General features: G+C 41.2%; 1 protein-coding gene across 2 annotated transcripts; it reads right to left on the reverse strand.

Moving 5' to 3' along the window:
• Positions 1-203: 203 nt before the first annotated feature.
• Positions 204-13,254, reverse strand: slc35a2 (solute carrier family 35 member 2). Of its 2 annotated transcripts, none has more exons than XM_077514237.1 (6): positions 13,219-13,254; positions 5,439-5,627; positions 5,183-5,334; positions 3,833-3,955; positions 2,444-2,997; positions 204-379 (listed from the first exon to the last, which is right to left on the reverse strand). In XM_077514237.1, the coding sequence occupies exons 2-6, from the start codon at positions 5,494-5,496 to the stop codon at positions 352-354; spliced, it is 915 nt and encodes a 304-aa protein (XP_077370363.1). In that variant the 5' UTR covers positions 5,497-5,627; positions 13,219-13,254; the 3' UTR covers positions 204-351. The 2 variants fall into 2 exon arrangements, with proteins under 2 accessions (XP_077370363.1, XP_077370362.1); XM_077514236.1 differs by lacking the exon at positions 13,219-13,254 and adding an exon at positions 9,942-10,411.
• Between the last annotated feature and the right edge of the window lie 709 nt (positions 13,255-13,963).

A 13,963-nucleotide genomic window follows, 5' to 3' on the forward strand; every position in this document is an offset into this window, starting at 1 on the left:
AGGCAGATGCTGTCTTCACACGGTGAAAACATTGAAAACAAAAGGTGTTTGTATTTCTTTCGACTTTGACTACAAACCAGGCAGAGTATTGAAGTAGTCAAACGACATTTTCATCACATTTTGAAATCAAAATAAGTTGACCGCAATTTTGGCTTGTGACGTGAGGTCGGAATTGTCATATAAACATCCATATCAACAAGCAGTCATGTATCAAATTAATACTTTTAATTTGACTTTGAAATGGTGGGGCTAAATTTTCAGTCATTTCAACTGGAGCGAAAAGAAAATATTTAAGACAGGTCCGTGAAAAGACCACGAGAGGGTGCTGTCTCATGTGTGACGGGTTGCGTCTCAAGATCCTTTCTGCTTCCTGTCGCACCTGCACGATGGAGACAGAAGAGAAGGAAGAGGTTCATGGTTAGAAGAATACCGAAGGTTAGCTGCCCCAGGAAGTTTTATTTTAATTTTGTCTTTGTGCAATCATCAGAAGTTCATGCATGCGCCTTTTCCTTCACTCTCCCTCTTGGTATCAATATACAGGATGTCACTACTTTATTAAAATATGTTAATACATATTAGTAAGTAACGACACCTTTATTTGACTTGATGGTACGTGTCAGTTAAGCTGGACTGGAAGGCAACAATACATTCTTGACCTCCACCACGAGTAACAGCAATGGTGGAAATGGTGTCGCAATCCACATTCCTGCTTTATATATACATATATAAAAGGTCAATCAAGTACAAACTCATTGATACAAATTCCCACAGCAGCATTAAACATCGCCAAATGTTCATCTTCACGCACAACTTCCCGAACAACTCACAAGTGGTGGCATCATTTTGTCAATTTGGAATTTGCTCTGGTGTCACTCATTCAACAAGCATGCAATATAAATTGTTACTTTTGATCAGAAATCAACATGATTAAATTTATTTGAGCAACTAACCTGCTACTAGGGCTGGGCGATTGATCAAGTTCAGCGATTCATTACACATTATTTATTAGTTTATTTATTTATTTATTTATTTTTATTTTTAAAAAGATGCTTCCGTGGTTTGAAGTGTACGTCCCTCTGCTAACACTGACAATATGGCTGAGAAGAGAGGACTGTGTGTTTCAAATGTATCGGCATTTATGACTTGTTTGCACGTACGTCGCAGATTCAAAATCAGTAAATGTGTTTGTGTGTGTGTGTGTGTGTGTGGGGGGGGGGGGGGGGGGGGGGGGGGACTGTATTTTTAGGCCATAATCGCCCAGCCCTGTTGTTCCTTTTCACCCACACTTAATCACAAGCTCGCATTAAATACAAATCATACATTAATTAAAAAAAAAATAAAAATAAAAAAAATCCCATTTGATGACACCAGTTTGATTTTTTTTTTTATCTGTCTGGCATTCACTTGATAGAAATATGTCATATGAAAATAAATGATTGTTTCATCGATGCATCCATTTTGATGTCCTCATTTGGGTCAGTGATGAGCTGGAGCCAAGGCGGGGTCCAGCCTGGATTTGTCACCAGTCAATGTCAGGACACACATTGACAAACCCACAATCAGACCTCTGAACAATTTAGAGGGCGTCAAGTAGTCAATTGCATCACCACGCCGCCAATCTTAACAGACGCATGGACACAACAACGAATATTTCAAATGGACAGCTGCCAGTTGAGGTGGCTGTGATATGACGTCCGCCAAACATGGAGCGGATAATCTGCCACGGGTCACGTGACCCAACGGTATGGCTCGGGTCCAGACGAGAAGAAAAAGGCACCAGTCCCGCGTCTGCAGGCCGAGCTGCTCTCAGTCCTTCGACACAGCACGTCTTCTTCCTTCTACCGATAATCAAGCCTTTCAATTATTGGCGTGCACGTGGTGCATAAAAGATAAAAAAAAAAATCAGTGATCAATAAGGCCTCTCTCCATTTAAGGCTGCTTCCCGGCCTCCCGTGTGCTTTGTGCGGCCAGTTAGTGTGTTAGGTGGGAGGTCACAAGCAGACAGGAAATGCGAGGCTGTGATCGAAACTATTCACATTTTACCCATGAAGAGGCAACTTTCAATTGAGTAAATTCGTCATTTAGTGTCACAAATTGCAAGGTACAGTTTCCAAATTTCTGGAATTTGACAATCAGGGGTTCCCAACGGGGGCGTGTTTTAGAAAATAGCGAAACCTATCAGTTATTCAATGAAAAGCTCATCTATTTGCTCTGTTAAAGTGCTCAGTGCAAAACCATGTGGACTTTAAAAGAATTTTGGCGCCATCTTGTGGCATTATACGCAACCTAAATCTCCTTGAAGCGTTAATTACTCGCAAATTTGGGCCTTTTATAGCTTGGTCCCATTAAGGAGCAGAGAATATGTGAATGATTCCGAACACAGCCAGTGAGAGACAGAAGGTTGGGGGGGGGGGGGTTGAAGGGTCACATGACCACCACTGACTTTGTCTGAAAGGCCTCCATCTTGGTGCCGTCCTCAGTTCTCGGCGTGGCGGAAGACGAATTGAGGTTGGCTGACGATTTAGGGAGGCTGTACATGTAGACAGCGCCGATGACCAGCCCGGCGCCGGCGGTGAACAGCAGGTCCACGCGGAACGCAAACAGGTAGATGGACATGACGGTGGAGATGATGATGGAGAAGGAGGTGGCGAAGCCTTTCAGGATGTTGTCGGCGTACTTGACCACCACGGCCACCAGGAGGCCGCCAAACGCCTGGTTGAAGATGACGCACCACACCATGGACGTGTAGCCCACGAAGAAGCCGTGGCGGGCCACGGCGGCGCCGTCGTTCCAACACAGTGCCAACGTGCCCAGCGCCGTGCCGAAGATGCCCAGCTGCACGTTGCGCACCCACACCGACGCCGAGCTCCCCTTCAGGATCTTCTCAAAGTAGACGCCGGCGAATCCCGACGACAGGCAGCTGACCACCACGGCCGCCAGGCCTATCGTGTAGTTCTGATTGGCTTTCTCCGCCTCCTTGCCATCACCCTGCTGCACCTGTAGACCAATGAGCGGACACGCGTGGTGTTAAACTGCTAAGCAACATTTTTTACCAGGTCGTCAGAGAAATCTTTGCCATTAAGCGCCATTTTGAAATTTCACAGGTAGTGCGAGAGCTGCAATACCAACACATCTGAGAACTTAACACTAAAGAGTCACATGACAGTGGAGAGGGAAAATAACCAACTGTGCTCAATTTGGACATTTTCACTTAGGGGTGGACTCACTTTTGTTGCCAGAGGTTTAACTATTAACTCATTCACTCTCAACCATTTTCACTGAAGCAACCCCCTTCGCTCCCAGCTGTTTTACTGGATTTTCACTGATTTTGCAAGGCCCACAGAATACATGGAACCTACCAAAAGAAATATTAGAGTCTCTTCTTTCATTAGGAAAAAATAAAAATAAAACCAGTTTCAGTTTTGCAGCAATTAGCACTAGAATATAGCTAAGTTTCATCATTAGTCACAAATCTGCTTAGAATTGTGGGAAAACAGCTTGTTTTCAACATGGTCCGAGTTGGTCTATTATACTCTGCTGGCACCCACTGGCCGTTATTGTAATTACTACCAATTTTTCACCCGTTCTCTCGTAGTTGAGATGCTACATCAAAGCCTTCTCTATACTATAGCATAAAAACAAACAAACATACATCTACGACACTAAATACATTGAAAATAGAACGTATTTATACGTTTTTGTGAGCAAATGGCTGTATTTTGAGGGAACATATTTATACGTTTTTGGGAGCAAATGGTTGTATTTTGAGGGAATCATATATTTATACAGTTGTATAACATAAGATTAGTGTGGAGAAGCATTTGTGGCATACCTGCACAACTGCGACACCGATGAAGAGCAGCAGTAGTGAGAGCCACTGCACTTTGGACAGAGACTTCTTCAGCATCAGAACACTGAAGAGTGCTGTGGTGAGGATCTTCAGTTGGTACGTCACCTGAAAACCAAAGACCATTACCATCAAGTTTGTCCCACCCCCAAAAAATACAATTTCTATTGTTGTAATACAAAGAGCATTTCATTAAAATACAGCTATTCTCATAATATTTTATTTTTTGATAAAATGTGACTTTTCCCCCACCACTTAAATATAAAACTAGTTGAATGGTACATTCGCCATGGCGTGAGTGGGTGTCTGTATCATTTTGACTGGCACTAAGCAACTTTGAGGAGGATGGTAGGAACACAAAAAACTACAAATGTGCTGAATGCTTTATGGCATACGTCACTTCCCCCTTTCCACATTCGTTACAAACACCAAAGTCAATTTGAATGTTGATGCACGATTACTGCTTTCCTGCCAGTAGCTGCAAAACAACTGAAACGTTTTGTCTGAGGAGAGAGAGAGAGAGCGGGGAAAAAAAAGGGAAGGTACCCGGATACTAAGACAGTCAAGGATCAACATTTGCCCAGCTTTTCTCTGGTTGGCGTGAGTTCAAAAACAACAATACATTTGTCCTCATGGGAAACGTGGTCTTCCTTCAGGCATAACATTACCGCTTTTGTCTATATGGAGCCACCATAATCAATGTAAACTGAAACTTCTTTAGTGTTGCTTTAAGTTGAACAGCTTGGAGGGCTTTGCTGCCATCTTGTGGCAATTAAAGACAACTATAAAACTTTGCCCCCTAAGATGGATACAAATGCGTGGATTTTGCAACTTGGTTCATATTCCACACGCAATATTAATCAGAATACCGTGTTTACGCTAGTGGAGCCATATTGTAAAGAACACTTTTGGCTTGACAACCACATAGTTTGATTGGGACTTTTTCTGGCCACTGGATATCACTTACGGTATTTAATTTTTAAAGCCCCAATGTGTAGTCATTAGCACCATCGAGTGGTCAAAAATAGCATTTAGAAGCATGCACACTAAAGGCTCAGAGCCCACATTTTGCACGACTGCCGGCATCTCTTATTTAGTGTGAGCAAACGAGCATTGCAGCGAGCAACGGCAACTTGGCAACCATTGTGAAGCCCGGCGAGTGACACCGAAAGACCGAGCCAGCCGGAGCAGCTAAAAAGAGCGGCTAGCTGGAGGAGATAGTAAAAAAAATAAAATAAAATAAAGTCCAATGAGGCCCGAGGGTTAAACTGCTACCATTTTCAATCATGGCAAGGTATGCGTTTGTCTTGTGCTTATGATGCATATGTAAGTGACCTGATAGGTGGCGGCGGGCAGGTTGGAGACGGCGATGTACTGCAGGTTGTTCTGCAGCGTGTAGATGAGAGACGGAACAGCCAGCTTCAGCGTGTCCTTGTATTGAAACAAGATGGTGTCCACCAGGAACAACACCGTCTTCTTCACGTTGACTGACCACATGTGCACACACAAGAAACAAGAGACATCATTAGTTTTAAATTAAAGTAAAAAAAAAAAAAAACATTGATATGGAACAGAGAGCTGTAAGACTTACATCTCTTCTGCAGCAGGATGATGACGAGACACGCCAGAACCTTGAGGACCTCCGCCATGACCACGGCCGACGTGGCCAGGAATCTCTCGCCCGGCAACGTGCGCACATATTGGATGCTGAGGATGAGTGAGGCGTTTTGGACCACCAGCACAGCCAAACTTATGTACTTCAGCTTATGGTTGACTGGAACTGACACCAAAACCAACACACACGCAAACAAAACACAAACATTGTTGCTGTCAGGTGAAATCTTTGTATCTACCCCCAAAAAAAAAGAACCAAAAAACAACTGTCAAAATTAGTGCGTTCATTTCGAGTTGATGTTGACTGCACCATTGGAAATATTTCAATGTGGAAAGCCGAGACAGTGCAACGGTGATTGGCCTGGTGTTTAACACAAATATAAAACGCCACTTGAAAAACTGCCTAGAAAAAAAAAAAAGGGTTGAAATGTTTTACTTGGTTTAAATCACTGCTCCACGAGCCATGTAAAAGGTGTCAAGCTGGGTAAATTTTGCTGAGCAAGAGAAAAAATAAATAAATAAAGGAAGACAATTTGGATACACTTTCCCCTCCCTCTCAATAGATTGCTGAGGTATCGGATCAGGACTCTGAATCGGCAGATCCTCAAAATCAGGTGACTTGGACTCGGGTGGGGGGGGGGTGAAATATGACCGTGATCCGTGACATCCCTAATTCTTATCATTGTTTATAGTGCCTGACTGTGCACATTCTGACAATGAGAGCGCAACTGCCACCTAATGTAGTGGATGTCCAATTACACTTTATTTTTGAATGATTGTTAAAAAAAAAAAAAAAATGTTCCCATTAAAAAAATAAAAATGTATGAGAGAACACAAATATTTAAAATGGACAAAAAGGGACCAAACGTTAATATCAAGGGTTGAGAAACTTCACAGTTCACGCAAGGCAGAATAATCAAACTTTGTATACGGCAGCAGTTCCTGTTTATTTTTTGCTTGAAACCCGATTACATAACGACCGAGACACTACTTTGCATAATTTGATGCTAAATATGTTCGATTCACCTTTTCACTATCAATACGATACCTTGGGTTCAGTATTACCAACAATACCAATCCACCCCAATCAATCTTTGTAAACGGGCCATTAAGAAGCAGCAAAGTTTTGCTGCAGTTAAAATGAATATTTGTGAATTTAGACTATATATATATTTTTTTTTTTATACTGGACACGTGTTATTTTGTAAAGGTAGTTAGGGCGTAATATAGTTACAGGGTTGTTGTTTCTAGTTATGTGTTAAAGTATTAGCCCTATTTTTTGTAAAAAATTATTGTGACTGGCCACCTTTGACCATTCAAAATTCAGATGGCACCTGTTATTCACACCCAGGAACAGCTGTACAGGGCAAGCACAATTAACATTTATTGACACAAGGGGCGGTACCAACCTGTTCGGGAAATTACCGAAATTCCTGATGGCCAGTCCGTCCCTGATCAGGAGCAACTGCCTTTCCATTTTTCCATTTTTCATGCTTTTTAGTTCCTTTGTAACTTCTTCTTAACAATTACTGCTACATCATTTCAGATTGACAATTCCGAGCATATGTCACAGTTGGGTCACAAGTCAAAATGGCGGCATATGCTAGAAGAAAGAGTTGTCAAATGCCATGTAGTGTGAGCAAGACTGAATGAGACCCTGTTTAAAAAAAAAAAAAAAAAAAGTTGAAAAGTGGCATGTGTGGCTGTCTATCTTTGATACATTATAGGGCCCATACTCCCATTTTTTTTTTTCTTAATTTTTCTTTTCCCGGTTTAACTACCATCATGGGGACCGAGATGTCCTTGTGGGGGACATTTTGGTGGGCCCACAAGTTCAAACCTCAAGACTTGGTTTTAGAGTGTAGGATTGGATTTGGAGAGGGCAAGGGTCAGGTCAGGGTTAGACAATCAATTGTGATAGTTAAGGTTAGGGTAAGGGGCTAGTAAATGCATTATGTTAAATGAGACGTCCCCACTAAGATACAAAACCAAACGTGTATGTTTTTGTCACAAAAGGCTCCTTACAGTAATATTGACTCAGCCCATGTTTGCACTGGGAAAGCAACGGCAGCAAATCGCATTCACCTCCGAGGCACGCCCGTGTAGGCGTGTAGGAACACAACCCCTGTGTCCAAATTCACAAGGCTGACCTCCGAAGGCCGAATTTGTCGGCTGCATCACGTCACACCTGGCTTGACTCGACAGCAGCATGGACCGCTGATCTGAATATATCACTGGATAGCCGATAGCCCATATACGTCCTTGCAAGCCGTTGAAGCAACAGGGCGGCCATCTTACTCCTTCCATCTCGCGAGCAGACTACTGTAAACTACACGTATACGTACAGATTAGACCTATACAGCTCGTAGGCTTTTATACCGCCTTCATGTGCTATGGGAAAGATGGACCTTACCACTTGGTAACTCCTAATTACGACCAAGTTTTGGTCATGTGCTTTTGTTTTAGCAAAACAAACAAACCATACACACACGCATATATATATATATATATATATATATATATATATATATATATATATATATATATAGCTAGAGGCACTGTTGTTTACAGACTTTGTCACAATACAAGTGCCTTGACAGCTGAAATGTCTAGTGACTTTTATTTTGGAGGTACCGCGGGAAGCGTGTCACGCCGTGGCACATGAATTATGCACGTTAAACCATAAATCAATCATTAAACATGTCATTCAATGTGTAGAATTATAAAGTGAACAATAAGTGGTCAAGAAAATGGATGGATGGATGGGTATATCACTATACTCTCTTAATTGAAAGTGTATAATATGTATTTCAGAGAGATCAAGTGGAAGCTGATGATTTTGAGGAGGAAATGGAATAGTAGTTATGACACTGATTTTGGCCATGATAGCATTAAAGCTGCATTAAATGAGTTTGAAACTTTTTTTTTTTTTTTATTATTAACACACGACTGCCACCTCTGGACTAAAGTGTAAATGCAGCCTCCATGATGCTCGTAAATGAGCCACACAGGCCTGTAAGAGCACGAGTGAACAGAAACTCCTCTTGCAAGGGGCCATGATTAATAGACTAGCAAAGATGACTTCAAATCAGAATGATAGCAAGATAATGATAAAACAATGATAGAGCAATTCTGAATAAATTGCTTGCACAGATAATCTAATTTTGTACCATGATATAATGCAGTTGCTTGCTAGGAATCTATTATTATCTAGCAATATTTTAGGCAATGATAATGTAGTTCAAATACACAATAAAACTCGAATTAATTTGTTCCTCATAATACTTCAAATCAAGCAACCAAAAATGAAGTCTTTATTTCAAACGTATTCTTGAACGCATTGGAAACGTGTGTCAATTCTGTGTATATAAACTGTTGACTGGAAGGACGCTGAAGTTACAAACAGTACTGTGACATCTCACAAGAATGCTGCCAGCAGACGTGGTTGGTAATCTCCCCTTTTTATTTGGCTTCACACAACCGGCTAGTAGCTAATGTTGGAGGCAGCCGACGCTGGAGACAAGAAACGAACCCGTGAGCCGAATTAGCACACGAGCTAACAATAAAAGCAGGTACGAGTCCCTTCTCCCTGCGAGACGTGCGATGTATGCACTTAGACAAACACTCAGACACCAGACTGCAAAACAAGTTAGTTCGTTATAAAATAGTTACATTGCCTGGTAACAAGTTACTTTTATTAAGTAATTCAATTACTATGCAGTTACTTTTTAAAGCAAGTAGTGAGTAACTATAACTAATTACTTTTTTAAAGTAACATTCCCAACACTGCTTATAAGTGTTAATATTTCTTGCCATTTACGAATCCTTCTGCCCATGGTGAAACTTGAATAGTTCTCTCAACTCGAAAACTCAGCTATCATAATAAATTTGGAAAATACAAAATGAGGGGCGTTCGCGTGCAATTTTTTTTCGACATGTTATTTATCATAATTTCAGTACCACATGAAGGCAGCATTAGTAAAGGGCCTTTTTTTGTGGCGGGATTGTCACTATTTTTAACAAGTTAAAAAATAAAATAAAAAATAAAAAAAGTGGGCGCTATGTGCTGCATTGAAGATACGCTTTTTCTTTTATCACTCAGTTCCTTAGACCCCAATATTAGATTTGTTTATGTTTAACAAATTCAAAACATCATAAATCGTGCTGTTTCTACTAAGTACTGTCTCAAATGTTAAAATTCCGATACTGTCAATGTATGCCAAGAAACGTTTCTTGGGAGGAGCAATATGGCGGCCTCGCGACTTCAAAAGTCTTAACCTATCAGCTATCCAGTCGTATATTCAGATCAGTGATTTGGACACAGGGTACCTGCCCCACGTCAGCACCTGCTCGCTAACTTTTGCACCATAGTGACTGAGTGAATTATAAAAATGTTGCAACTGGACCTGCAAAAGTCCAAAAAAAATGACCTACAATTAACATGACTCCTAAAGGAACACCAAAAGCTGCCCCTCCAAACCTTCTTTTTCAGCGTGACCCCGCCTCGTCGTCCTGTCTTCGGTCACCAGGTTGCGTTTTCCATCAGCCATGCTAACGGCTGCCCGGCCAGCGCCCAGCTAGCAGTGGCTAACGGCGTCCGGACAGACGGAGGCCCGACCACGCGTCCGAACGCGGCTGACAGGCGAGAGTTGGGTCCCAGAGACAGCGTCAGCTGGAGCAGGGCGCTGCAGCAGCACCGGGGAGGACACCGGGTCTGCTGGAGGGAGGCAGCCCGCTGAAGAGCTGCTACGTTCGGGTAACAGACAACTCTTCGCTGTGTTGGAGAGTGCGAGACCCTTCGCGTGACGTGTCACTCTCGCTAGATAAACACTTTGAATAAACCAATGCAGATCAACAAGGTGAACGAGTCCTCGACAAGAGTGAGAGCTCTTCACAAGTTCCCAACTCTTCACAGCTCCTACTAACAAACACATCCTTGTTCGTCTCTTAGAGCATTTCTATTGGCTGTTGAGTTGAAAGGAATCCTATTGGCTGCTGACATGAGATCGTTCGGAAGTTTTTTTTGTTGTTGTTGTTTTTTTTAATTATTATTATTATTACTGAACATCTGTGTCAAACACAGCAATTGTGTCTTTTATCATAGTAAACTACACAATTCAAACAGGAAACCGTATACAATATAAAATAGAATACAGGACAATAAAGCGATCAAATAAACTAACTAGGTCTTTTCACATAAGGATTTGTCAATTATGCAAATAAGATTAAAAGCATTTCTAGTTTTTACAAGTGTAAGGGTGTTTAAAAAGAAACAAACTCGTTGGGAAAATATAACCAAATAAATTTGTTTTCAACCATCAAATTTTTACGTTTGCGTATTATTTGTTTTCCCTAGGATAAGAATGGACCATATGCACAATTCACTTCCGCATTCGCCGGATGAGCGCACCCGCCCTTCCGGTGCAGGGAGACTTCAGCGGAACGCACCGTTACAGTGATGAAAAACTCCAAACCTAAATCCTTAGCCCACTCAAAAAGAACAGGGGCCGCTCCTTGCTATAACACTATGTTTATCAGAATTTTAAAACTACTAATTAGATCTCCCAGAATCGTAATTTTGACGGCTTAAGCTCTGGCAATGACGCAATTGCTTAAAACGATTACTACACGGAAGTACAAGCCGTTTGAGTAGCAAGGAAAGGTTTATTATTATTTATTTTTTTTTTTTATGTAAATTACGTATTGTAGCTCCTCTACGGGTCCACAACATATCCTACGCCCCCCTCTCCAGTCAGACGGTGTATAGGTGAGGTGTTGAATCTTCAGATGGAACCTGCCGGCTAACTGTTCATGACATCTAAGATTTTTATTGTTCCATTTCTATTTATTTATTTTAATGCTACGTTATTAGATAAGAATAGTTTATTAGTACATTAACATGATAGAATAGGGAGTAGGACTAGATCAATTATTGCTCTTCTTCCTACTCCTTGTGAACATTTAATTTATGACATTAATGAATTATTTTCTTTCTTCAATTTTTTTTTATTTTAACTTCAACTTATATTGTAGAGATAGACCGATATGCTTTTTTCAGGGCCGATACCGATTCCGATTATCGGTAGTCAAGGAGGCAGATAACCGATATTTGAAGCCGATATTCATTTGCAGTAAAAGTTAAAATGTTGGCACCATATTTTTGAATAATGCAAACCCTAACCCTTCTTTACAATGGATTCTCACACTGCACTTTTCATTTTACATCCTTCTATCTGCAATAAGACGTTGGTGGCGGGGGGAGTTAAATGTGGGGGCCAATGTGACATGACCTTTTATAGCATTTGGGATACTTGTAGTTTTATTCTATAAATGTTATATTTTTATATTTTGAAGTAATAGGAGGAACCCTGTCATTCAAAATGTGCATCAGCTGTGGCATTACTTATTACTACAGCAAAAAAAAACTAAAAACAATTCCATGAGAAAAACTATTCATCCCTGAACACCATACAGTTCTTGTAGACCTTATTATAATTATTGTTATTGTTACCATGTAGACAGTTTTGATAAGCTGAGGATCTTAAATCGAGAACAGCAATATCATGCTACTCCTCTCTACAAGAGAACTGTCAAAAGACACTTCATCATGTAGTTTACTGCCACTTAGGATGCACCAATCAACGCAGAAAAAGGTCGAGTAAAATAACTTGGTTATAATAATAGTAAGAATAACTTGGTTAAACAGACATTGTTGCGGTGGACCGCTGCCACTTTCTGCTGTTTAATGTGTTTTACACTTATAGACACGTGTGTGTATATGGGCCCACTATTCTCTCACTACTGTACTGTACTGTACTGTATCACTTAATGGCACAGATGTACTTGTCTAAGTAATAACTGGGCTGCAACATTGCTAATTCACATTAACAAGCACTATCTTAGCTGTCCACATGAATAGTTACTAACACACGAGAAAGTTATACAACACACCAAACATGAGCTAATTATTCAAAGTATGAGGCACGTAACGAAATTACATCACTGAACATTAATTGCAGCCGACTACGGCCGTAGATGTTACATATTAGTGGCATCCATTGAGAGGATAATGTCCCAACTCACAGCAGACATGACGTGAAAAGAGAGACAAAACAAGCAAATAAGCACACTATACTTTAGTGCACTTCTCTACTAATGCCAAACATACGGAAGAGAACACGTTCGTGTAGTTAAACGGTGTTTGAGACACTTAATTAGTTACGGAGCGGACTTTAACGAGGTGCACAACGAGCTGTCAATCAAATCGACGTCGAAGCTTAAGGCACACAATGGCAAACCAGTGCGACAAATAAACACAATATAAAGTAACTAAACGCTATTTAGTGTCACTGTGGCATCTCACTGCATAATAACCGCTATGCAACAAGTAGTGGACGTGACCACAGAATGCAATGTGTGCGTCACGAGAGGTAAATATAATGACATTACTCTACTCTTAACATGGACCTAGACAATATAATAATGACAACTGTTAATATTTGGAACCTTTCTAACAAACATTATTTACTTAATTAAGTGAAAATGTGTGTGATTCCCTCCCCGAGTAGTTCAAGTAGCGAATTAGCTACTGGGTGTTAGCCTACATGCTAAGCTGAACACACCACTGTTAGCTAGCGGGGATTCAATGCAAGGCAATGCAGCTCCATTCATATAGTGCATTTAATACACAACATAATTCAATGTGTTTAGCTTATCATGGTGAAACGATCGGCGGAGTCTCTTCTCTTTTAACTTACCTTCGAAGCATGTGTCTGTCGCGTTGTGTCCGTGGGTGCGTGTGTGACCGGCTACTGTGATACAGGCATACACTACTGATTGGTTCTGGCTCTTGCACGGCTAACCAATCAAATGCTGCTATGGGCGTTACATTGCTGGAGTTGGACTCCATAACAGACAGAGACGCTCTGGGCTGCATTCGAAGCGAAAAGACGGAGTTTTAAATGGATCGCTCATATCGGCCGTCAGATTAATAAAACAGACCGATACCGATATGTACCAATATGTCAAATATCGGCCCCGATTATCGGCCTATCTCTAAATTTTGTAATGTGTTATTATGCTCAATAAACCAACCAACCCGCTCTGGTCTGTAGCCTCCTCTTCACCACGTCTTTTCACCGACGTCAATATTTTGAATCAGATGTAATGCCTTTCCTTGCTTCTCTGAAGGAAAACAAATGGCTATCGCCATTACCGGAAAGGGCGTTGCTCTTATAAATTTTCCCGGAAATACGTCACGGCTATTTGTGCATAGAGTCCATAGTAGTCATAGTCGGGGCTCCAGGTGGAGGAGTGGAACCGTCACTTGCCTTTGGTGCTGGTTGGCGTGGGTTCGATCTGCTCAGGTATATCGACCCACATACAATTAATAAACAGATGTACAGTCGTTTGTTCTTCACCACCAAAAAAACACGTACTTGTTTCAATACCAAATTGCTGTTGCACAAAGTCACTAGATGGATACACCCCAATCATAACTTT

This window comes from Festucalex cinctus, chromosome 2 (assembly GCF_051991245.1).
Source record: "Festucalex cinctus isolate MCC-2025b chromosome 2, RoL_Fcin_1.0, whole genome shotgun sequence".
Lineage (NCBI taxonomy): Eukaryota > Metazoa > Chordata > Actinopteri > Syngnathiformes > Syngnathidae > Festucalex > Festucalex cinctus.